Genomic DNA, 25,424 nt, shown 5'->3' with positions numbered 1-25,424 from the left:
ACCATTGCAGATGACGCAGCAGGGAGGAGGCAGACAATCGCCCTCGTGAGCAACCATACCACAGGTTACACATTAGACATGTGTCGACAGACCTCGCGAGTGTGGCTGTAATGATGGCACTGGTAGCAGCATGTTGGGTTCGGAACTGACGGTCTAACTATGATAACTTCATAACCAGCTTTGATCTTTGACAAGTACCACTCTATCAAAAGTGAGAAAGAGTGCATGTGGGCACTAAGGAGGCATCTACTTTCTTCATCCCCTGATGGACAGCAATGACACCCTGATCAGAGAGGTACATTTGGATTTCTGTCTTGGTCAGACCACCGAGCAGCCTAGTGTAAATAACATCACAGGAAGATTTCAGCATTCGATGGACCTCGACATGAACAGGGTATCCATGGAGGAGCAAATCTGCAGGCAGTAGTTGTGCTTGAGATCAGCAAAGTGCCGTAGCGTACACTAGCGCAGGATTTCACAGGGCCAGCAAAAATTGCATCAACACCTTTCTGAATAATAAATGGATTTCACGTAGCGAAGGACTGACAGTCTTCAGTACATGAAACTACGAGGAATATTGGTGCAACTGGGAGAGTCTTTGAATCTTAAGCCTCATACCATTTACATTTTGTAGATGTTGATTGCGAAGATGATTGACTCATTGCGAGAAAATCCCCCATGATTCCCAGCATCTCCGATGGCGCGCTCCTTCCAACTGGGGGACCCCTTTACAAGGGGGTGCACCATCCTCAGGTGATTGTTCACACCTCCCCAACGCCTGACAGAGTCCAATCGGCAATTTGATACGGTAGCAGTCTGTACCAAGGGGTATGTGTGAACCATACCTGTCGACCCGGGCCTGGGAATTACACGTTACCCTGTAACCTGTTGTGTGTCAGGTGCGTGGGCTGGCCTTCAGGAGCACACAGGGGGCAGAACAAGAACCTCAAATGCTGAAGCAGAGGAAGGATATGAGAAGATGAACGAAGAAAGAAAAAAGGAACAGTGGAGAGTATTCTGATACTGACTACCGAAAATGCAGAATACATTTCCAAAAACAGCCCAGACATTTTCCCCGAGGGTAACAAGAGAACAGACATGCAGCATGGGAGGGAAAAATGCTGTGAAGGCTGGGGCCCCATGGTAGCCAGGCAAGAACCCGCCGAAGAGGGGTAAGCCCCCCAGGGGCTGAACGTGAAGTACTCACGGGGTGTGGGGTCTTGGGAGGCTAGGAAGATTTTCTCCAGATAGCCAGAAAAAGATTGGCAAAGGACGGTACGATTCAGGTGGGCAGGTGGGAATGACATAAAAAAATCCGCAGCACAATGTAGGTGCATGTGCATGTGTGGGATGCATGGCGGGGGCTGAAGGAGCGGTGTAGAGGAGGGGAGGGGAGGGGGGGGGACACAGCATGCGCGTATGTATGTTCTCCACCTGAAAGATTTTTGTACGAAAGCTAGCAAAGTTTTCATCCTTTTCCTCTGCCTTTTGATGATTCAACACTTCCACTATTTCACTATTCGGTGAGTGGCCTTCTTTACTCCTAAATTACGTTTTTTTTTTTTTTTTTTTTTGGCCAAAGTGACTACCCCCTCTGCCACATCATTATTTTATATTTTTACTGTTTTAGAAACTATACTACTGTATGTCACAATTACCATTTCATATAACGCTGTTGCGACTACTGATCTAGGACAGAGTGTTTCAAAAAGAATGACTTGATTTCAAAACTCCATACTTATTGATAAGAACTTACTACAAATTAAGGGATGAATTGAGAAATTCTAACAAAACCTTTAAGTTTGAGCTATGCTATTACAAATGCTCTACACATCCACCACCACCAGCAGCACCACGAACAACATCTAGATGATATATAAATTAGTCATTTATTTCATTTTGTGTATGGCAATACAGCGACAATATTTTATACATGTACAACAATATGTAAACAAAATGTATAAAACAAAACAATGTGTAAATAGTACATGTGTAAAAAAACAAGCAATAGCACAAAAGGATAAAGTACAAACACTCAAGACAGACTAACTACACGTTAAAAGTTTGGCAAGCCTGACTAGAAACTCATTCATATATTTAAAGCTCAATATGTAGATTGCACTGCCAATCCAAAACAGAGGGTTTCACATATATAACCTCAGAGATACCGTATTTACTCGAATCTAAGCCTGCGGCTTAGAATCGAGTGCAAAGTAAGCGGAAGTTCTGAAAAATGTTGGTAGGTGCAGCCACAACTAATTTCTGTCGTCGAATATATGTAGCGCTACGCAGGCATGCTTCGCAGGCACAAAGACAAATACTAGCACCAAAACCTCTGCGTCAGTAAATAAATAAAAAAAAAAAGGTGGAAGACGAGCTTTTTTTTCTCCGCCCCGAGTTTTGACCACTGCGTTTTCACACATTATCCAACGAAGTAAATACAAATTCCGTATTGTTCCTCTTCGAACGTAGCAGCATTTCAATGTACTACGAAAATCCGACTGGCAAGACTGTTTGGGATATTTGTCAATATGGCCAGCTCTGCTTTCTGAATTTTTTCCTAACTGTGAGAAGAAATGGTTGCTAATAAGAACTTTTATGAATTGTGAATCACATGCAATATTCTCTTCACCATAAGAATAATACGAATATAAACATTTTGCCATGTATTCTTTCGTGTTTGCTGCTATCTCATTTAAATCCTGTCCGCCTAATAAACTACGAAACTAGAGTGAGACAACAGCAGACGCGGAAGAATATACATACCATGTCATGTTTACATTCATATTATTTTTATGCCTAATAGTGATACAGTCAGAAATGAAGCACGGCAATTGATTAGATTTTTAAATCTAAGATGACTAATTTCTGTGCATAATGTAATGTACTAAAGAGGCGTCTGCAACGATTTTCAAACGGAAAAAATTTTCGCTAAATTCTCGTTCAGAACATCTTCTATCATACACAGTCTATTATTTGGTTCTTGTTGATCATTATCAAAGAAAGCAGCAGTGTACATAGCAACGAATAGCAGTCTCTTGCCATTGTTTCGCTAATGAGACGATTCCTCTCTTTGTTTTTTTTTTAATTGTAAGCGGCGGTAGCGTGCACAAAAGCAAGCCATGCCGCGAGCAGCGACAGGCCGTAAACCCTCATTTTCAGAATGCGACAAACAATGCATGACACAGTACAGTAATGCATTTTCAGCTCTGAGTGACGAAAACACCTATAACAAAGAGAACTGCACTTGTCAGATCAAAGAAAAATAAGCAATCAATTCAAACCAGACGAAGCACGTGAAAAAGGAAGGGTACCCGTATAAATACGGACTGAGCGCCTGACGCATAACAACGGCTACCTGGTAAAGCTTAACTGCTAAGCTTACGACTCGAACCAAACTACTAGAGCTGTATCGTCATTCATTCAACCTAAATTGTGTCTCATATTACAATGGACCAACTTTGTTTCGATTTGGAAGTGCGGCCTAAAACTTTTCTCTCCCCTTGAATTTCGAGTCTCAGATTTCAGGTGCGGCTTAGATTCGGGAAAATTTTTTTTCCTCGATTTCGAGTCTCATTTTTCAGGTGCGGCTTAGATTCGAGTGCGGCTTAAATTCGAGTAAATACGGTAGGTCCGGCGTATCTTCTTAAGGGGCGTTCCTCAATAGTATGGCAGACTTTCTGTTCTGGTGCTCCACAGTCACACATTGGTGAGTCACATAGACCCCACTTGTACTTATATGCATTGCATCTTGCATGGCCCGTTCTGATACGGTTTAATTTAGTCCAGGTACATCTCTTCAGGTCAAAGCCCGGTAATTCCAGAGTAGGAGCTTGGATACCTTGTTTATTAATTCCAGAATCATTCCAAAAGTGCTGACATTGTTCCTTGATGTCAGGTTAATGTTCTTGTGTATTAACCCATATAGGCTTCCGTGACTTTAAGCGGGTTGATGGTATTTCGTTCAAAACATCATGGATTGGTAGATTCTGTGGGTAATCTGAGTCATGAATTTTTGACCACTCTCTTGCTGCTGCTTCTTGCCTTCTCAATTGTGGAGGTGGGATATTGCTTAGAGTATGCAGCCAAGGGACTGGGATGGATTTAATAGTACCCGTTATTATCCTCATACACTCATTCAAATGGATGTTGATTTTCTCAGTATGAGTGCTCGAATGCCAGACAGCCGAGCAATACTCGACAACAGGATATACCAGGACTATTGTGGCAGTACGTAAGGTGGATGCTTGAGCTCCCCAAGTGCTGCTGCTGGTGGATGCACAAGCATTTGTGATCACAGAGTTAAAACTAAGACTTTCTGAGTATATTGTGTTCCATCCCATGTTTGTAGTATGTTTTTATGAATAAATATGGAGTTTTGAAATCAGATCATACTTTTTGAAATGCACTGTATTTTGGAGTTCACATACCTACCATATTTCCCATTTACTATTTTCTTCACACAACAAAATCTCAGTTCTAAGACAGTTTGAAATTCATCTATGACAGGGGATGTTATGATACATTTCATATTCATAATTATTAATTTTTTATAGGATACGTTACCTCAGGGAAAAAATCTTGAGGAAATTTTGATTTTTCTTTTGTGCTAACTGCTTCAATGTTTCCAGAATGAATGTCCTTTCCTTTGACAGTCACAAATGTTAGATCTGAAAAAAGTAGAACAGTTCACCATAAATATAAAAAACAAACAAAACTTTGATAACTACTTCTAGTGAAGATGAATTCTGCATGTAATGAAGCTTATTTACTGTATTATGAAGGAAGAAAGGAAGGTATATGACAAGGTTATCAAAAACAGAACAAGCTTGGTGTGTGTGTGTGGGGGGGGGGGTTCTGCACTTCTGCAATGCCCATATTTTCCATTCTTCACGTAACTCTGCGGGGTCCATCTCTGTTATATTAGAGCAGGTAATCATACTCTTACTGAAATTAAGGGTGTTATGCAAATCAACCTCCTTAAGGCCTTACATCCCAGAAGTTTAGATACTTGGTTTGAATTAGCAGTTTCAACTAGACGTGTTCCATTACGAAGTCGCCTGACACGTTTTAGAGACCCAGCAATACCTTCCAATGCCTTGTGGGTATAGAAAGGGGAGATCTTCTTAAAGGTTCCCCCTGTTCGCTTGATTACAATGAAAGTGTTATGGCATACTAATACCCTGTTACTACGAGTCAGACTTCTTATCGGGAGGACTGACTAACCAAGCTCTCTTTGACGAGTGGGTGTAGGTACTACCTGATGGTACACCCATACTGTCAGTAGTAGTAGTAGTTTGATGAGACCATTCCGTAGCGATCCCATGAGATGCTAGGGAAACAACTATCGACCCAGGCAGAGCCCTGCATGCCTCAGCAAGCCTTCTACAACTGAGGGGCAGCAGGTGCCCCAGAACTTGCCCGTTATAGACTATTTTACCTCAACAGCCATTCATCTCAGCACATAACACGCTTTGAGGTTAAGGTTTTTTTTTTAATAGAGGTTTGTACTTCCTCGCATCCAGCCGGTGAAGCCAAGGTCTCCGTTCTCTGAAACATACAACATTTCACCACTGCGCCGTGTGGCTGTAGCTGAAGTAAGCCCGAAGTTTATGGCAACAGAGGACTGATGCCGCTTACCAGTCCCCAGCTCAGGAACCCGGGGCAACCAGCCCATAGCCAGCAACATACTCAAACACTACTTCAATGAATGGAACTGACTGTGAAGGGCAACATCACTTGTGAAAGAAGGCTGAAGTAACATTTTGTTGATGTTGACGACTGATGGACCAGTAAGGCCTACTTTGATTGGACAAAGGTAGTTGCTTAAACAAGGCCACAGCTGGTTTCTTGCACTATCTCAGAATTTGCCTGAGGAGATTTAAGAAATCCATGGAAAACCTAAGCTGGATGGTTAGACAGGTGTTTGTATTCCAATCTCCTCACCTTTCATTTTAGCAGTGGAGAGTCACTAGTAGCTTAATTAATATTATTTACTGTTACTAAGGTTTATCTATAGGAAAATTTGAGGAAGTGCAACAATAATTAAAAGATCCCATTCTAAATTGGTAGTTGAGAACATGTTCAGTGTTTGCTTTGGGACTCCACTGCTACAATGCATTGGTACATGTACTGTTACAGTTACATACCAGCTACTCGATTCTTGTGTGGGATGTTCTAATTTGGAATACCACACTAATATAAGCTTTTGCTGATTACTAATGTTTTTTGTAGGTGGTACACCAGGTTGTTGTGCATTCTGAGCTGAAACTCATACCACTTTAGGTGAACATTTATTTTAATTATATGGACATGGAACACTGTTTCTTGACCTCAAAATTTTTAGGGTGGTTCAGATTGTTGCCTTGACCCAAATTGTGTGTATTTTTTTGTGTTTACTTTTTTATCAGATAATGCCAAGGCTGAGTTAATTATCGATGATGTGATTATTCAAATGAAATGAACTTAACTCTGATTAACAGTGAGTTCAGTCAATGATTCCATTAAATTATAAAATGTACTTATATTATCCAAGTCTCAAGTTCAAGTTCTCTCTTCTCAATCTCAGCTACTGCGTAATTGCCTATGTTGACAAATTTATATGGCAGTGTTCAATAGTATGCAAAGAGAAGAGAAAGGGGACAGAATCAAACCTCTTTAGGAAGAACTTTGTGATTAATTTTAGTAGAAACAATTTTAAAAAGGCAATAAATTTTCTCAATTCAACACTGAATAATTCATCTTACTGTCACTAAAATTTCAAGTTTACTTGTGTGATTTCATATTCCAGTCCTGTTTGAATGAACAGTATTTGTGATTTTGAGTTGAACTTCCCAGTTACTGCAGCTAGCGAAATCCACATTTTCAGTCACCATTTTCTCCTTTCTTTATGGTCTCCATTAACTATAGTTGGAAGATGAGAAATGAAGGTAGAGATATACTATTCCGTGGTATTCTATAGATAATTTTTGTTCAGTGTAAAGCGGGATACTCTATACAACTTTAGTGTTGAACTTCAAGTAATTGTATCTGCTTCGTTTGGTTGACTCCTAATTTGCTGTATGGATACATCTTGGCTTATGGGCACTCTAGTTACACAAATGAGAAGGATGGACAATGTTTCTGACACAGACAACCAGGACACAAATTCCTTGTATCACGAAAAAGCGTTCGTAAATAAATTATTAACTTCTGACAGATCTGAGTTTCCCTCACATAAAGGTCTAGAGATTTAGCCGTTAGTATTTACATGGAGATCATTCATCCTAACCATATTCCTCTATATATCCAGTTGGCACTCTGACTACTGAAATCTCCCTTTAACAATGTTTAGTGTTAAAAAATTTATTTCTGCATCAAGAAGACAAGCATTTTGTGGAGTATAGATTCAGTTTCACCTCAAATTCTTATTGAGAATGCAACACTTATCCAAAATTGGATCTTGTATCACAGAGTTTATAAATTATACTGAATAAACATAAATCATGTACTTTGGATAATGAAATATACTTATTTTCCATTGCTTTCATGGCCTTCAGTCTGAAGACTAGTTTGATGCAGCTCTAAACTAGTCTATCCTCTGCACGTCTCTGCAGAAGTATTGAAACCTACATGCATTTGAAACTGCTTACTGTATTCATGCCATGAACTCCCACCACAATTTTAAATACCCCTTCTTTCTCACTTGATGCCTCAGGATGTGTCTTGTCAAACAGTCCCTTCATTTGGTCGAATTATATCATAAATTACTTTTATTCCCAATTCAGTTCAGTATCTCTTCATTAGTTATCCCATATAATCTACAGAACTACATTCTTTGATATCACCACTTTTCAAAATCTACTACTCCCTTCTTGTCTGTACTATTTATCCACTACATTTCAGAGAAATACTTTCAGAAAAGACTTCATAATATTCAAATTTATGTTGTATGTTAAAATGTTTCTCTTCTTCAGGAACACTTTTCTTGCTATTGCCAGTGTGCATTTTATATAGTTTTCACTTCTGTCATTTCAGCTAGTTTGCTACCCAAGTAAAAAACTCATCTACTGCTTTTAATGTCTCATATTCTTATCTAGCTCCCCTCTTATCAAAACACTATCCATTCTGTTCAATTGCTATTCCAAGTCCTTCACTGTCTCTGACAGACTAAAAAGTTTTCAGCAAACTGCAAAGCTTTCATTTCTTCTCCCTTAACTTTAATTCCCTTTCCAAATTTCTCTTGATTTCCTTTACTGCTTACTTGATGTTCACATTGAATAACATTGGAGATAGGCTAAAACCCTGTTTCACAACCCTTCTGAATTACTGCTTGCCTTTCATGTCCTTCAACTCTTACAACTCTGGGCTGGTTTCTCTACTAGTTGCAGGTAATCTTTCACTCCCTGCATTTTATCCCTGCTACATATAGAAATGAAGGGGTGTAGTAAGAATTAGTATGATCACATTCTCTTTTTTTCTTTCATTCCTTTCTTTTAACACTCCGCACAGTGTTAACAAGTAGTTCAATATCTAGCACTAAGAAGCAAAGCTTACTCTATAAAAGTTTCGTCTGTTTGTATTTATGTTCTTGTTTTTGAATTTAATCAAACATATAACACAAAGTAATTGAAAAAAAAATGCACTTTCTTCTTACCATCAGGCAAATTTCAAAGAATATAGTACACGCTGAGTCGCACATATGCACAATGAAAAGACTCTCACAATTAAAGCTTTCAGCCATTAAGGCCTTTGTCAACAACAGACGTCAGACACACACACACACACACACACACACACACACACACACACACACACACACGGCTGACAACTGCAGTCTCAGACAACTGAAACCACACTGGCAGTGCGAGTGTGTGCAACTTGCGTGTGCAACTGACGTCTGTTGTAGATGAAGGCCTTATGGCGGAAAGCTTTAATTGTGAGAGTCTTTTCATTGTGCCTATCTGCGACTCAGCATCTCTGCTATATGGTGAGCAGCAACTTTCCTTTTCATAATATTGTTACAAAGAATATGGTCCACTTGACATAATCAAAAGCTTTCTCTGAATCCATAAATGCTATAAACATAAGTTTGTGTTTCTACAATGTATGCTCTAATACATGTCTTAGAGCCAGTATTACCTCGTGTTTTCTTTCATTCCTCTGGAACCCAAACTGATCGTCCCTGACAGTTTTTGCACTTCTTCTATAAATAATCTGTGTCAGTATTTTGCAACCAGAACATATTAAACTGATATTCAGCATCCGCCTTCTTTGGAACTGAAATTATTACGTTCTTCTTTAAGTCTGCTGGTACTTCGCCATCTCTTATCTTGCAAGCCAGGTGGAGCAGATTGGTCATGGCTGGCTCTCTTAAGGATCTCAAAAAGTCTCAGGGACTGTCATCTACTCCATGGTCTTGTTTTGACTGAGGTCTTTTAATGCTCTGCCAAACTTGTCTCCCAATATATCTCCCATTTCATTGTGTACTCTCTCCACTCAATACTGATTTACAAAGTTTGTTTAATAACCCATGTTTGATAGTTCTGGCAGCAAACTGAGAAAGGAAACATCATGAGAGGTGAGTTCTGGATTATGTTCATTTTCATGCTAACATAATAAGCCATGTATAGTCCGTCCAGTGGCACTGAGTTTCTTCAGCTCCAGTCTTTTTGGTCCACTCAGTTATCTTCATAAATTCCATGGTTTAAAAATTCATAGCGCAGCACGAGTGCCTCAATGTGTCGACGGCATCTCATGGCTCATTATTTCTACCTTGCAGTGACTGGAGCGGAAACCACCATCTATAATATTTCCATCAAACTGCACTCATCTTAATGGCAATGAAACTGGGGCAGTTTTCAATGTGAGTCATGAGACAAAATGTGAAGTAAGCGATTTAAAAGTAGAATAATTCGACAATGTGTCAACTGACAATAATTCTTTAGAAAATTGTAGCTTGAGTATTGAAAGACAAAATGGTGGTGACAAACTCAGGATTATTGTAGTTGCACAACACAGTGAGATTGTTACAGCCAAATATTTACAGTTCAAAGAATTTGTATTCATAGCCACAGCACTCCATCACCAGAAATTTCACTAGTTTTTTCCAATTGCTTTACGTAATTAACGTCTACAGAGCCTCGCAGATGAAACACACAAATATGAGACAACATTTCGAAAGAATCCTCTTTGTAATGGCTTTAAAAATGTGACTGTTGGAATTGTAAACATTTCTGGGAGTGATTCAAAACCTAATGATTAATCAAAAGTCCAACATGAAATACTGCTTTTATAACTTTTTTCCAAACAGTTTTATTTGGATGTGATTTCATGTTGTATATTTATAAAAAGCTTTTGGTTGTTTCATGTAGGCCCTCAAGCAAAGTCTTCTCTGCTATGTACAAAATGTTCTATGTCAAGAGGATTTACTTTAAATACTATATTCGAGGCAGTGTTGTTGGCATTGATGAAGTACAGCACTTACAAAGGACACATCAGTTTCAGAATGTAAAATGTACAAGAATCAATGAAAGGGACATGCCTTCTTACATTTTGACTAATTATTTTAGGGTTCAAATGGCTCTGAGCACTATGGGACTTAACATCTTAGGTCATCAGTCCCCTAGAACTTAGAACTACTTAAACCTAACTAACCTAAGGACATCACACACATCCACGCCCGAGGCAGGATTTGAACCTGCGACCGTAGCAGTCACACGGTTCCGGACTGCAGCGCCTCGAACCACAAGACCACCGCGGCCGGCAATTATTTTAGGGGTTTTGCCATTTTATGTCCAACTCTATTACAGCAACCTTACGAGGGTAGTTCAAAATGTAAAGTCACAAATCTTCTATAAGACAGCAGAAATGGAAAACTCTGTGCCCGATACTGCATTAAGTGAAGAGAGGGAACCTCATTAGTTATCATCATAGGGTTGCCACACTACTCAGACAGAACACTTCTCCAGCAATCCAATATGTTGTGCATCGTATCCACCACACAATCAATGAAGATGTTGAGTTTCTATGCAGTCTGCTTTACACTGACGTGGCGATCAACTTTAATCAACCCTCTGACATGGCAAACATTGTCATCTGATGTGACCGTGCCTGGCCACCCTGACAGCTCTTATCTCTTCTGTTCTTGCTATACCAAATTGCACCTGTTTTCATCATGTTACACTTGTTCCATAAACTTCCACTGGTTAGTGCAGAACTGCAGCTACAAATGGTTTTTGTCACAACGTGTCCGTAATGTCTCTATCATGAACTTTTATTTCAAGGAACAATAGCACAGTTTCCTTCATCACTAGACAGCATTTGAAAGTTTTGATCATTTCTTCAATCTAGATATTGAAGTTGATTTCCATAGGATCCATACATATTATAAAATTGGATGTATGTGTGTTGCACATCTCCTCCTAAACCACTGGACTGAATTCAACCAAACTTTGTACATGTATCTCTTACTGCATGGAAAGAGCTGCTGTAAGGGTAAGAACTACCCACCTATCAAAGGGGTGGGGGTGAAAAAGAAGTGAGCCCATGATGCATGAATACTCAGGCTTCATTTGTCCAGTAGTTGAGAAAGAGATGACTTAGTGACTTTCAACAAATTTTAGACATAATTTCAAACCTTTATGAAACTGTCTCTGACAGCCCCCACATAATGATGAAAGGAAGAAAGTTTATCACTCACTACATTTTTGCTGTTCTCGCAGTAAAACTAATGTATCAAGAATGTTGTTTTAATTTATTATTCCTTTACTGCTAACTGCATTTACAACCCATTTTGCAGACAGTATCCACGTATGCCACTTAATGTACCTACAAAATTACATCATTTTACGGCATACTCGTCTGGAGATAATGAGTCCAAACACTGAGATGCGTGAGAAACTGCCACATCATGCATGACATTTAAATTTATTGCTTCTTTGCTACTAACTCTATTCAAAAAATATTTCACCGTCAGTATCCAAGTAAGCCGTTGAATGTAACTACAAAATTACATCATTGTACGACACACAGTTCAGGAGGTATGTCATCATGAACATTGAGATGCATGAAAACGAAACTGCACAGCATAATTCACTACAGATACACGTGAACTACGAATACAAATATGTGCGAAATATGTTAAATATATGCAAAATTATGTGAGATGTGTGGGAGTTGGCAAAGTTACAGGTAAAAAGCATCACCTATACCCCTCAACTGATCTCAACCAAACTTGGCCCATATACTACTTACTTTCTGGAAAGAAATACTGTAGGGTAAGAACCACCAACCTCCTATAGGCGAAAGGTGATAACATTGAGAGTGAAGGGGGTGGGAGGAGATGGACTTATAGAAGGTTGGAATAAATACATATATGGGCAACACAGGGTGCTCATTAGTCTTTATGTATCTTTGAGACATCATTACATTACGTATCAAGTCACCCATGTAGAACAGAGTCTTGCAGCATCAAACTTAGCATACACTAGAACCACCATACACTGATTAGCCAGAACATTATGACCACGTACCTAATAGTCGGTATGTCCAAATCTGGCACGGATAACAGTGGCGATGCAACATGGCATGGAAGCAATGAGGCCTTTGTAGGTTGCTGGAGGAGGCCAGCACCACAGCTGCAAATGCAAGCCACCTAATTCCTGTAAATTCCAGGGAAGGAGGGAGGGAGGGTGGGGTGGTGATTTCTGACACGGTGTTCAATCACATTCTAGATGTGTTTGTTTGGATTCAGATCTGGCTTGTTGGAAGGCCAGCACAGCAATTGGAACCCACCACTGAGTTCCTCGAACTGCTCCATAACACTCCTGGCCTCGTGATATGGTGCATTATCTCATTGAAAAATGCCACTGCCATTGGGAAACATGATTGTCATGAAAGTATTCATGGGGTCTGCAACCAGCGTACGAGACTCCTAGGCCATCATGGCGCCTTGCACGAGCTCCTCTGGAGCCATGGACGCCCACGTGAATGTTCCCCAGAGCACAACGGAGCTGCTGCTAATGGTTCTCCATCGCACAACACAGGTGTCAATGAGTTGTTCCCCTGGAAGACAATGGATTCACACACACCCATCAGCTTGATGAAAAATGTATCAGGATTCATCAGATTATGGAATGTGCTGCCACTGTGCCAGCATCCAATGCTGATGGTCATGTACCCATTTCATTCATAGTTGCCAATGTTGAGGTGCTAACATTTGTAGATGCGTGGGTTATCAGCTGCAGAGGCTCATCATTAGGAGAGTTAGGTACATTGTGTGCTCAGACACACTTGCACTCTGCTCAGCATTAAATTTTTATGTTAGTTCGCCACATGTCCTGTTTCACTAGTCTGACCAGCCTACGATGTCAGATATTTGTGATGAAGGGTGGCAGCCCAATTCCACACTATCCGAACATGGTTTCATCTTGGTTTCGCTCTGTATTTTAGACACTCACCACATCACTCCTGGAACACTCGACGAGTCGTGCAGTTTCTGAAATGCTCATGCCAAGCCTCTGGACCATCACAATCTGCCCTCTGTCAGACTCAGATTGCACACATTCACCATTCATGGACAGCACACTCACTGATACTACATGTACCGTGCATGTATGGCTAGCAGTCATTCCTAGTCAAGTGTCACTGCTAACACCAGGACGAGTTTATATCTGAAGCAGGTTAGTGATCATAATGTTCTAGCTGATCAGTGTATGACACTTCAAAATACTTCTTGCATTCAGTTTTTCACAGTTCTTAAATGATTCAGAAATGTTATCTTAAAACTAATGTAGTACTTCTCTGTGTACATCAGTGTTACTGTTTCATTTTTTCTTTTTTTGCACAAAATTTCATTGACCAACTCAATAACCATCTTCAGTTGCTGTCAGTTATGCTATTCCGTGTACTCACTGTCTGAACTGCAACCAAATTGAAATACTGTTAGTCTCATGCCACTATTTATAGAAGACCATAAGATCAACTCTTGCGGGACAAAATGTCCTTTGATTCTCCTTTGGTTTTCACAGTCCATACTGGCATTCTATGAAATGAACATTTTCTCCAGCAATTTCCAATTCTGGCAGATGTGATGGCCAATGAGATCTTAATAAAATTAGTGCCATATCTCAAAGCCTTTTTTAAAATGAAACCTCAGTCCCCGTTTATCATGTTTTCCAATATCTGTATTTCAATAGGCTGCTTAACTAAGCAGTCCCAGAAACTTGGTATTTATATCACAATACTACTCTTATCATATTTCATTTCTATCTGGCTGGAGTCCAGGCAGTGAGTACACATATCAGTAACTTGCAGCACCACAAGAAGGCTAAGCTGGTTATCGAAATAGTATGTATAAAATGGAAACAACTGCTCAGCTGAATGCCGGGAGCACATAATCATACCGAGAAAATATGAGAGAGAATAACTCAAAATTGCCAAAGTATGCTAGATTTTAATTTATAATATGGTCATATTCTGTTTGATGAATTGTTGCAGAATTCCAGTGGCACAGCTTTCAATGTATTATTCAGCCCTGTGCTATACAGTTAGAAGAAGACAAAGCAGAAGGAGGAGGAAGAGTAAACGACAAATTGGTAGAAATTATGCAAAGCAATAGGTGTCTGATATTGAGGAAATATGAAAAAACAGAGAAAAGTGATTGAAGCATGTTCCTGAAAGACACTACCAGGAAGATATTTGTGTGACAAGGTAGACAGCTACTGATACTGCAGAGACTGTATAGTGGCTATGTAACAATATTGAAAGTATTTGCAACATAAATGAAAAGAGCAAGTGCTGTTGACAGCACACTGCACTGCCAACTCTTTATGCCTGTTGAATAAATAATATCTACAAGAGAACTGTTACTTTATTTCATTAACAGCAAAAGAAATGTGTAATGTACATATGAAGCCACAATTACAATATCTGCTGGGCACCTCCAGTAATAAAACAGTAGATCCACAAAGTATCAATTTAGGAAATCTATATAATGAGATTTCATGAAGTGTTTCTTCAACTATGCCAGTCTGCAGTATACTTTCTCTACCCCTGTGATTCTGAAATCCTTCCTCTTTACTTTGGCCCAAACTATGTAACACATTAAATTGCACTGTTGGATGTGACGTCCGCCAGTTATGCAAAACACCATTTTCTCTCAGTACCCAAACATTTTTTGTTTCTTTTTATTCTGTGATGTGAACATTTTTGCTAAATGATTATGAAATTATGTGGATGTTTAGTTCAAACAATAGATTGTTTCTTTTTGTAAATACCTTTACATTTGGTGAGCATGAATTTTCCAGATCACTTGTGTGTTAATTATTACAGGTAGCTTGTCATCTGCAACCAAACGATGTTGATGAGAAAGTTTTTTGCTGGGAGTTAACCTATCTTCTAGAATGTAATTTAGTTTGCCGCGATGTTTTCATGCCTATATTCATTTTTACTTACATTTCGTGTGGCAAGCACTTTCTCATCAACATCGTTTGGTTGGGGGGGGGGGGGAGGATGCACTATAATCACATTTCTCCATCTGTGTGATTCAACATCCGCTTCAACTGATTTGTAACATGCAGTGATCTTTAAACAGAGTAAAGTGCTGTGCTCAATACTCATTGCATTAATGATGGAGATGTTGAGTTTCTAAGTGATCTGCGTCACAGGAATGTAACTACTGGATTTAATCAACCCTTTGACGTGGTAAATGTCAAGACGGATGTGCTTGGCCTCCCTGACCAATGGTCATCTCTTACAACTGTTCACCCTACAGCAACTATTGGTGCCGAAGCAGCCTTTATCAGAAGTGGCAATGAAGCAGTCCTTACCACAAACCAGCATAAATAACATTATTGTAGCACACGACACACACGTGGTCAATGACGACAATCAACTATAGGAGGAGTATATAGCTACCAATTTTATTTATTTATTTTTCTGGAAGGAGATGTCAAGACAAAAGGGATTATTCTTCTTCTCGGCAAACACCACTAATCTTTAACTTTTCATTTCTGGAATACACCCAACTCTAGTTTTTTCCCTTACATTGTCAATAAGATACACTACTACCATTTCATCTTGTTACAGAATTTTCAGGCACTTGTCACTTTCTTTAACTCTCTTTAGATGACTTGTACATCCCAGGAGAATGCAAACCCATTTGAGAACAGACTTTGATGAATTCCATGGAATAACTTTATTTTTAAAACAAGGCTTCCTATTATGCTAGAGGTTTCATCAGTATTTATAGCACTGTCTTTAATTTCTTGTTTATGATACAGCTGACACCTAAATTTCCACTCTGATTTGCTCCTTTGTATTAAAACATATATTCTGATTTTTAATTCTACTTGGCCTCCATTTTTTCACTGAACCACTGATTACCCTACTATATCCAATTTGATGTTATTTCACTACTATTCCAATTTCACAAACCTTCCTTTAAATTCAATAATTTGCAAAAATTAGTAGCTAAAGAGTAGGATTTCTGAAGAATATGCCCTTGACAAAAGCCAGATACAACTAAAATTGAAACAGACAAAGAAACTGTTAAGCCAATTTTGAATGGCAAGCGAACAGAGAAAACAGAGACAAATTTAGAATTTATTTAAAAAGACAAAAGTATACCATTTTCCAGGTAAGCAACAAGGACAAACAATGGAAAAATCTGGAATGGATTAAAAATAATATGAATTAGTATCAATTGCTACTCATCACATCATAAATGAAGACAGGAAAATTAAAAGTACAATTAAAGCCAGATTATACGATCAGTTACAGACCGCTCCAGATACTGAAAGAACACACACACACACACACACACACACACACACACAAACGAGAGAGAGAGAGAGAGAGAGAGAGAGAGAGAGAGAGAGATATGCCACCCTTGTCTCTGGGCATCTGTCTGCCCCTCAATGCCCATCTCTGTGATGAGTAGCAATCTATCTTAATTTGTCCTCTCTGGGGGACACCACCTTGACAAAGTACTGTCCGTGCGGGTGGAGAGGCTTGCGTATCCGCATCAAGCTGAGGTCTATGCCGAAGGTAGAGGACCTACTGCCAAAAGGCCTCTCGCGATGGATCAGACTAAGAGTGTCGCACAATGTCCCATTGTCCCTATCCACTCCTAGTCCTACCTAACTCCCTGATCACATCCAAGGTGTGATGCGATCCATGCCACGGGGTGTGTGGCACATGGGAAGATGTGTCGTAAATGGAGCCTCAGAGATACCGGGCAACCTCCCTGAGTAAGTAGCCTTACACTGCACGGGGTATTTGTGGTGTGGACCTTGTACATCCCCAAATCTCGTGGGACCAATATGGACAAAACTAAAGAAAACAAAGAAAAACAAACTGAGGGGCAAATTAAGACCTCAGATATCAAAACATCAGGGTCAGTACCGATGGGAGGCATTCCAACTACTGAATCAGGGTCTAGACCTGAGCCAGAAGTGGGAACTGTAACCAAGAAGCTAGATCAGATTAAGATCAAAGGCTTGTCTGGGGCCCAGAGGAGGAAATTACTCAGGGAACAGAGGAAAAAGGAAGGGAAAGAATGGCTTCCTGAAGACAAGTGGAGGGAATTAAAGGGACTTGAACCTAAGACTCCCAGGAAGAAACTGTCTCAAGTTGAAGGGGATACACAGACTCCCCACTATGTCAAAGACAGGTAGCAAGCAGATAAGGGAATAATCAAAGACTCCCTCCTCTCTGGATAAGCGAGTCTAGAAAAAACTGATGCAAGAAATAGTGAAACAGACTTATAGTACTGCAGTCTCGATTTTTAGGATGGCAGATATCCAGGGAGGCTATCCACTGGTGGCCATCACCTCGCAGCAAGAGGAATTGGTACAGATGGCCCTCTTTGGAAAGATTGGGGATGATGCTGGCCCAGGACCCAACTTCAGGAGGGTCTATCTAGATCAAGGTGCCCTCATTTTTGTCTGTGAGGGGGTGCACACGGTGGAATGGCTCAAGGACAAGGTGCCCATGATATCCCCATGGGAAGAGGCGAAGCTGCTGGTTAAGACAGCAGCAGAGCTTCTTAAGACTGCAAAGATATCAATATGGGTACCAAAGATCCTTAAGGAAGTCTCTCCTAAGACTCTGTTCAGGAAAATAGGGGCCCAGAACCCAAAAGTCCCGACAGAAGATTGGAGAGTGATCAACCAGAAGGTTGCAACAGAAGGATGAACCTTGGAAGTGGAAGTCAGAGAGAAGTCCATGAAGGCGATGTGGGAGCAGGACCTCAAATTGCTTTTAGGTTTCTCGCAGTTCACCATCAGGGTTCTCAAAGATCTCAAAAATGTCAGCAAGACAGAGACCAGAGATGCTGCAAAATAATCTGCAGCACAGTAAAGGGGCCTTTGCTGCCCTGAGTCGCTGCCTGGTGAAGTAGGAAGTGGATGTGGCCCTGATACAAGAACCCTATCTATATAAAGGGGGTGTATCAGGCATCAGTGGCACTGGAGGTAAACTGATTTATGCTAGAAATCTAAGAAACTCCAGAACATGCATCTACGTAAGAAATGGAATTTTTTTCACACCAATGATGGATTTCTGCTCTATGGACTTAGTGACCATTACAATGCAGCAATGTGAGGAAGGTTTCACGAGGGAAATTGTTTTGGCCTCAGCATACCTTCCTTACAAAGACAGCTCTCCTCCCCCTTTGCCATTGGCAAGGAGACCAATTGATGGTTGGATGTGATGCTAATGCCCACAACCTAGTGTGGGGCAGCAAGGACACCAACAGTAGAGGTGAGTACATTCTTGAATTTCTCTTGTCTAACAACTTGAAGGGCCTGAATAGGGGTAATGAACCTACATTCAGGAATAGCAGAAGGGAAGAAGTAACTGACAAACTTTAGTTCCATGATGATGGGCAGTTATGTCAAACAATGGCATGTGGTGTTGGAGCCATCCTCATCCGACCACATGTACATTAAATTCAAGGTTGAAATGGGAACCAGACAGACCATGACCTATAGGAATCCCAGAAAACAGACTGGGAGACAAATAGGAGAGACCTTGATTTAGGCTTATAGGAAATTAAAACCTTGATAAGGAATCCAGTAGAATTTGAGGAAGTAGCAGAGGCTATACCTCTGCCAAAGTGGCCTCATATCAGGACAACTGCATAATCACCAAGAAGTGCACAAATAGGAGTGCACCTTAGTGGAACATTAACTTGGAAACTTAAAACAGGTACAAAGACTGTTTAGTAAAGGACAATGGGCTAAATATCGTGAGGTCCTTGTCAACTACAATCTTGCAATAAAACAAGCAAAGAAGGCAGCCTGGAAGGCATTCTCTGAGGAAGTAGAGAGCACGGCTGCACAAGCCAGACTTGAAAGGTTCTCACTAGAGTACCAACCAATCCAGGAGGTATCTTGAGGAAGGAGGATGGGGAATATACAGAGACAGCACATGAGATGCTGAAACTGCTCCTCAAAACTCACTTTCCTCAATATGCTCTGCCAGACAACACAGACCAGAATGTGATCCCAGAGAGACAATGATTCTCAGGCACTCTAAGAGGACTGGGAATTGGCCAAGGAGTGTGTGAACTTTAATAAAATCCAACAGGCGGTGGGAACATTCCAACCATTCAAGTCACCTGGCTCAGATGGAATTTTTCCATCTCTCCTACAACATGCAGGAGAGAAGCTCATAAGAGTTCTATGCAGGCTATTCAGGGTTAGCCTAGGAGTAGGAATCATTCCCAATGTTTGGAGGGCAGTGAAGGTTGTCTTCATTCAAAAGCCATGGAGAACTGATCATACCAAGGCTAAGGATATGAGACCAATCAGTCTGTCCTCTTCCATTCTCAAAACATTGGAAAAACTGGTTAATTTATATGATGGGGTTAATGTATATGATGGGGAGAGGAGGCTAAGTAGGGCCCCTCTACATTCAAACTAACACACATATCAACCAGGTAAATCATGTGAGACAGCTCTCCAACTCATTGGGAAGGTGGAGAAAGCACTTCGCTTACAAGAAATAGTCCTCTGCATCTTTCTGGATATCAAGGGGGCCTTCAGTAACACGACCTTCGATTCCATGGTAAGGGCAACAGAGGTGCATGACCTGGGGACCACTACATGCAGGTGGACCAGGGCCAGGCTTAGTGGAAGGAAGGTAGAGGTTACCATGATGAATGAAAAGATGGCAATTAACACCAATAGAGGCTGCCCACAAGGAGGAGTTTTGTCCCTCTATTGTGAAATCTAGTGGTGAACGAACTCATTGAGGAATTAAATTCTATGCAATGCTTCTGCCAAGGATACGCAGGTGACCTTATCATAGTAATACTTGGCGAATTTACTGACACAGTTAGAAATATGGCACAAAGAGGTTTGGACATTGTGCAAAATTGGTGCATTAAACATGATCTGAGGGTTAATCTTAAGAAGACTGTTGTGGTGCCATTTATGAAGAGAGATATTCAACACTCAAGTTGCAATCTAAAGCTCTTCCATGAAACTCTACCTGTGAAGGAGATGGTGAAATCTCTAGGGGGTAACCTTAGATAAGAAACTAACGTGGACTCCTCATATTAAGAGTATCTGCTCCAAGGCAAAAAGTACTCTAGTGAGTACTAGAAGAGCTTGTGGCAAAAACTGGGGCCTAAGCCCAAGGGGTACACATTGGATATACACCACTGTAGTCAGACCTAGGATTTCTTACAGGGCCGTTGTGTGGTGGAAGAAGGTAGAACAGCGGGTTGCAGCTAAGGAGCTTGTTAAGGTGCAGAGATTGGCCTGCTCAGCCACAGCAGGTGGAATTAGCAGCACATCAACTGCTGGAATGGAAGCCATGCTGGACATGCCTCCACTACACCTTTGGGTCAAGATGGAGGCAGCAGCTGGGGCACACATACTTAAAACTGGCAAAAACTGGGCCTCATTCGGATATCCAGAATCACACACTAACATAGTGAGTAAGGTAAATATAGGAATGGCTGGGGAAATGCATGCTGACTATATAACAACTCCCAACTGCTTCGACAAGCCTTACAATATAATAATTGGAAGCAGGGAGCAGTGGGAAAAAACAGTTTGATACCTTACATAGGACATCGTTTGGTTCACTGATGGGTCAAAAATTGACCAAGGCATTGGGGCAAGGGTGTACGGGGTTCAGTCAAGACTGGAGGACATCATCTCCCTAGGAAAACTGGCCTCAGTATTCCAAGCTGAAATTACTGCAATCAAGGCATGTGTCGAGGAGAATATGCATAGGTGCTACAAAGATCATAGCATCTACATCTATGCAGACAGCCCTGAAATCATTGGCAGCTCCTGCAACAAGATCTAAGATTGTTGCAGAATATGACAGGGTTCTGGTGGAGCTAGGGGGGAAGGAATAGGGTACACCTAGTGTGGGTCCCTGGCCACTCAGGGATCAGTGGCAATGAACAAACCGACAGATTGGCTAGGATGGGGACAACAACTCCATTTATTGGACCGGAACCTGTCCTGACAATCACCAAGGCTATGATCAAATTAGAACTACGGAACTGGCTTCGGAAACAGCACGTAGAATATGGGACCAAGGTCCATAAACAAAAACGTGGTAAGGTAATGATGCCCAAGAAGCTCTGTAATCCTGGGATTGAACAGGAAAGAGATCAAACTCATGACTGGACTGATGACCGGCCATGGGAATTTCAAAAAAACACCTACACACAATGGGCATAACAGAAGAGAACCCTAAATGTAGGATCTGTGATGAGGGTGAAGAAACTGCATCACACCTAATCTTCGAATGCATGGCACTGGAGAGTAAAAAATACAGAATCTTCAGGACAAGTAGACCTGAAGAAATTGTGTCTAACAAAAAACTGGCAGACAGACTCCTTGCACTATTTAAGGGCATTGGTTGGCTTTACTAGATATACAGGGAGTGATACCGCACAATAAACTTAGTGGTGGATTAGACCTAAGCTGTTTTAGCTTCCCTATTAAAATCAAATCAATCCTAATTAATATTATAAGCAACAAGTTTAATATTTTTTGACAATGGTAATTAAACCTGAAAGACAGCAGACACAATTATTTAACAAAGTTATTCAGTCCAAAGCAAAAAATGTTGCAGATACGGGAAAAAAGAAAAAACAGGAAAAACAAAATTCACATGGAAAGAAGTAGCTTTTGAAGAGAATGAGATCCATCCTGTCTGAGATTTTGCCCACCACACCGAGAATAGCTTTTCGTGGCCTTCCTATTCTCTGCACCATCCTTGTCAGACCCTATGCTCCTTCTGGACTCTCCTGCCTACCCTATGGCTCCTATCCCTGTGACCATCCCCGTTGCAAGACTTGCCCTATGCACCCTCTACCACCATCTATTCCAGCCCTGTAACTGACAAAACATATATTATCAAAGGGAGAGCCACCTGTGAAACGACGTGTCATATACCAGCTGTTATGTAAACACCGTTCGGCTTTTTACATTGGTGTGACTACCACCCAGTTATCAGTCAGGATGAATGGGCATAGGCAGAGGGTGTATACAGGCAACACACAATATCCTGTTGCACAGCATTCTGTACAACATGACGGTTGTTACATTGGTGCCTGTTTCATCACATGCACCATCTGGATTCTTCCCCCAGACACCAGTTTCTCAGAACTCCGCAGGTGGGTATTAGCGCTACAACAGGTCCTTGGTTCTCGCCACACACCTGGCCTTAATTTACGTTATTTCCTTCCATCTCAATATTTTTTAACAGTAACTACTACTTTCTTTACTCCATTTTAGTTTTCTACATCTTTCATTTTCCGACTTGTCTATTTTTCACCAGCCCCTCTCCCACCTCTGTTACATACAATGCACTTAGCTTTTCACTCTTTTAATAACTTTCGCACGATGTTTAAGTAGTAATCTCTGTCTTGCATATTACCCTATCTTCCACCTTTAAGCTCTCAGATTTTTAAAAGCTTGCAAATATTTAAATCCTTGTGTGTGTGTGTGTTTCCCTGCTGCTGCTGCTGCTAGGTGAACAGATATTATATTTCAAATGGTGGATAACATAACACAAGTTCCCGGATTCTTAACTTACAGAATCTCAGTGACAGTTTGTTACTGGTTACAGATCAAAATATTACATATTTTTTGTATTAGTTTCACAATGCTGCTCTATTTGCAACAGAACTATGAAATATCCTAGTGATTGTAGAGGGGAAAGAAAGGTTTAACATTTTCCAAGTTTCAAATTCATAAAAGTAGAACATAATGCACAGTGCAAAGCCCTTACAATAAACTGCACAAAACTCTGAAGTTTCTTTTGGGTGAATAAATACACTAATTTTGATAAGCATGGCATCAAACATTTACCTTATTATTTTAAAGAGACCATTTTTATATCAATGACACTGCTCTAGTTGTTTAAATGTTGACATTATTTAGTTTGCAAAATGAAGGAAATGAAGTTTATCATTGTGCAATTCCACATAAAATATGTCCTGGAGGAACTCTTCAACCATTTATTCAATGGTACGAATAGAACAGCAACCAAATAACCTTATTCATTTGACTTATTTATTCATTTAAGCAATATCAATCTAATACATACATTTCACACTTACAAGTACTAATCAGAAATGTGTTGAAATTATGTTCAGGATTTCAGATAAAATCTAATTTACAATTTAATACTGTAACATTAAAGTCAAATGAAAGGTTATTTACTGCAGTCTTCAAACCAATGCCCGAAACATGCTCTCTAATTAGTGGCAATTTTTCCTTTCTTCAGAATCTGTGCATCTTTTATTTTCTAATATTTTACCTTCAGGTGACAATGCTTTGATAGAGTAAGAGTAGAGAAACTTAGTTTTTAGTTTAAGAAACACAACAACCAGCAAAAAAGTGGCTGGTTGCTGTATTTGTTGAAGTAATATAATTCACAGCAATGGAACTCCACCACCAGTTATATGGATAGATTAATTTTATTTTTTTCAACTGGAATAATCCAAAAAATTCAGTACAGTGCTATTAGCATGCTATACCAATTTATAGCTTTATTGCTCAGTTATGGTACAAGACATGAAAATAATGAATCTACTGAAGACATACCTGAAAAATCCCACATCAGAACATCAGATAATGATTCATGTACGAAGTAAAAGTTCCCCAGGGCCTGAAAAACAAGATACTTATAAATAACAAAAAAACATATATTTAACAGCAGTGACAGGTTCATGGTATGTGCTTACTGTGAAATGTTCCGCAGATGAGTAATCTTCATCAAGATAAACTCTCACACGATCAAATAAGCGCAGTTCTTCACTTGACATAAGCAACCTGAAACAATGTAACAAGATGACAAGCCTGTTATGTGCAGAACACCACACAAACTAGGCAAATTACATCACTGGGAACTTCATCTGGAATGCTTTATTGGGGAAAAAAATTTAAAAAGTAGATTAGCATATTTTATAACTAATTAAAATCTTTAAACAAATTCAAGTAATAGCAACAATAATTAGTAGTTGGTTACACAGCAAAAATATGTGTTTATTCTTTAAGTTTCCTGCAGTATAGATAATATACAAAGTTTTATATACTGAGCATGGTTAACAGATTTTTTTTTTTTAATGTTTTGTTTAAGCACATTTTCATTACCTTCATCATATGCTAATGAGCACAGAGATCATGTGTGTACACTTCTTAACTTTAAACCTCAATAAAGAAAATGATATACTCTCATTATTTCAGCTCCAACAAGCTACTTCACTGATTTTGACCTTACACAATACAGGGGATGTGCAAAATAATGTGAACACCTGTACTTACTTGGGAAAGATTTATTAACCCCATCTGCCCACAATACAACTGCGATTCTTCTAGGAATACTGGCATGAAGTGGAATGTTATACCACTCTTCAATCAGAACCTCTTCTAACTCCTATAGTGACGAGGGATGCGGAAATCTGCTCCATAGTTTGCGCTTGAATACCGCACGCAAGGGTTCGATGATGTTCAAATCCGTGAACTGTGCTGGCCAGGGAAGATGCCATAGTTCAGTTGCATGCTCCTCATACTAGGATTGTACTGTCCTGGCTGTGTGAATGGTTGCATTATTGACCTGAAGTATGGCATAATTGGTGGGGAACAACATTTGAATCATGGGGTGCACCTGATCACCTAAAACATTCGCATTATTGTTGGCTTTAAGAAGGCCTCTGACCAGCAGAATACCATGATATGGCTGCCCACACCATCACACTTCTATTTCCAAGCTTAACCGTTGGCATCAAGCAATCAGGATTGTAGGCTTCTTTTGGTGTTCTTCGTACAAAAACCCTGCAGATGTTGGAAATAACGAAAATGTTGACTCGTTGGATCTTATGACATGTTTCCACTGATCAGCCATCCAGGATTTATGCTCCTGACACCACGTTTTACACTTTTTTGCATTGGTTGTCATCACTA

At 40.1% G+C, this 25,424-nt stretch overlaps 1 protein-coding gene across 5 annotated transcripts in view; it reads right to left on the bottom strand.

Annotated features, from left to right (window-relative positions):
* The window catches only part of LOC126253204 (inositol polyphosphate-5-phosphatase A), a 373,218-nt gene that overhangs the window by 259,172 nt on the left and 88,622 nt on the right, over window positions 1-25,424 (bottom strand). For all 5 annotated transcript variants that reach the window (XM_049954379.1, XM_049954380.1, XM_049954376.1 and 2 more), the window contains 3 exons: window positions 24,206-24,293; window positions 24,066-24,129; window positions 4,567-4,670 (listed from right to left, as the gene is read on the bottom strand). In XM_049954379.1, coding sequence (XP_049810336.1) covers window positions 4,567-4,670; window positions 24,066-24,129; window positions 24,206-24,293 — 256 coding nt within the window. The remainder of the gene's footprint in view (window positions 1-4,566; window positions 4,671-24,065; window positions 24,130-24,205; window positions 24,294-25,424) is intronic.

Source organism: Schistocerca nitens, chromosome 4, assembly GCF_023898315.1.
Source record: "Schistocerca nitens isolate TAMUIC-IGC-003100 chromosome 4, iqSchNite1.1, whole genome shotgun sequence".
NCBI lineage: Eukaryota > Metazoa > Arthropoda > Insecta > Orthoptera > Acrididae > Schistocerca > Schistocerca nitens.
Note: the sequence above shows the minus strand (reverse complement) of the source record. Positions and strands in the feature narration are given on the sequence as shown.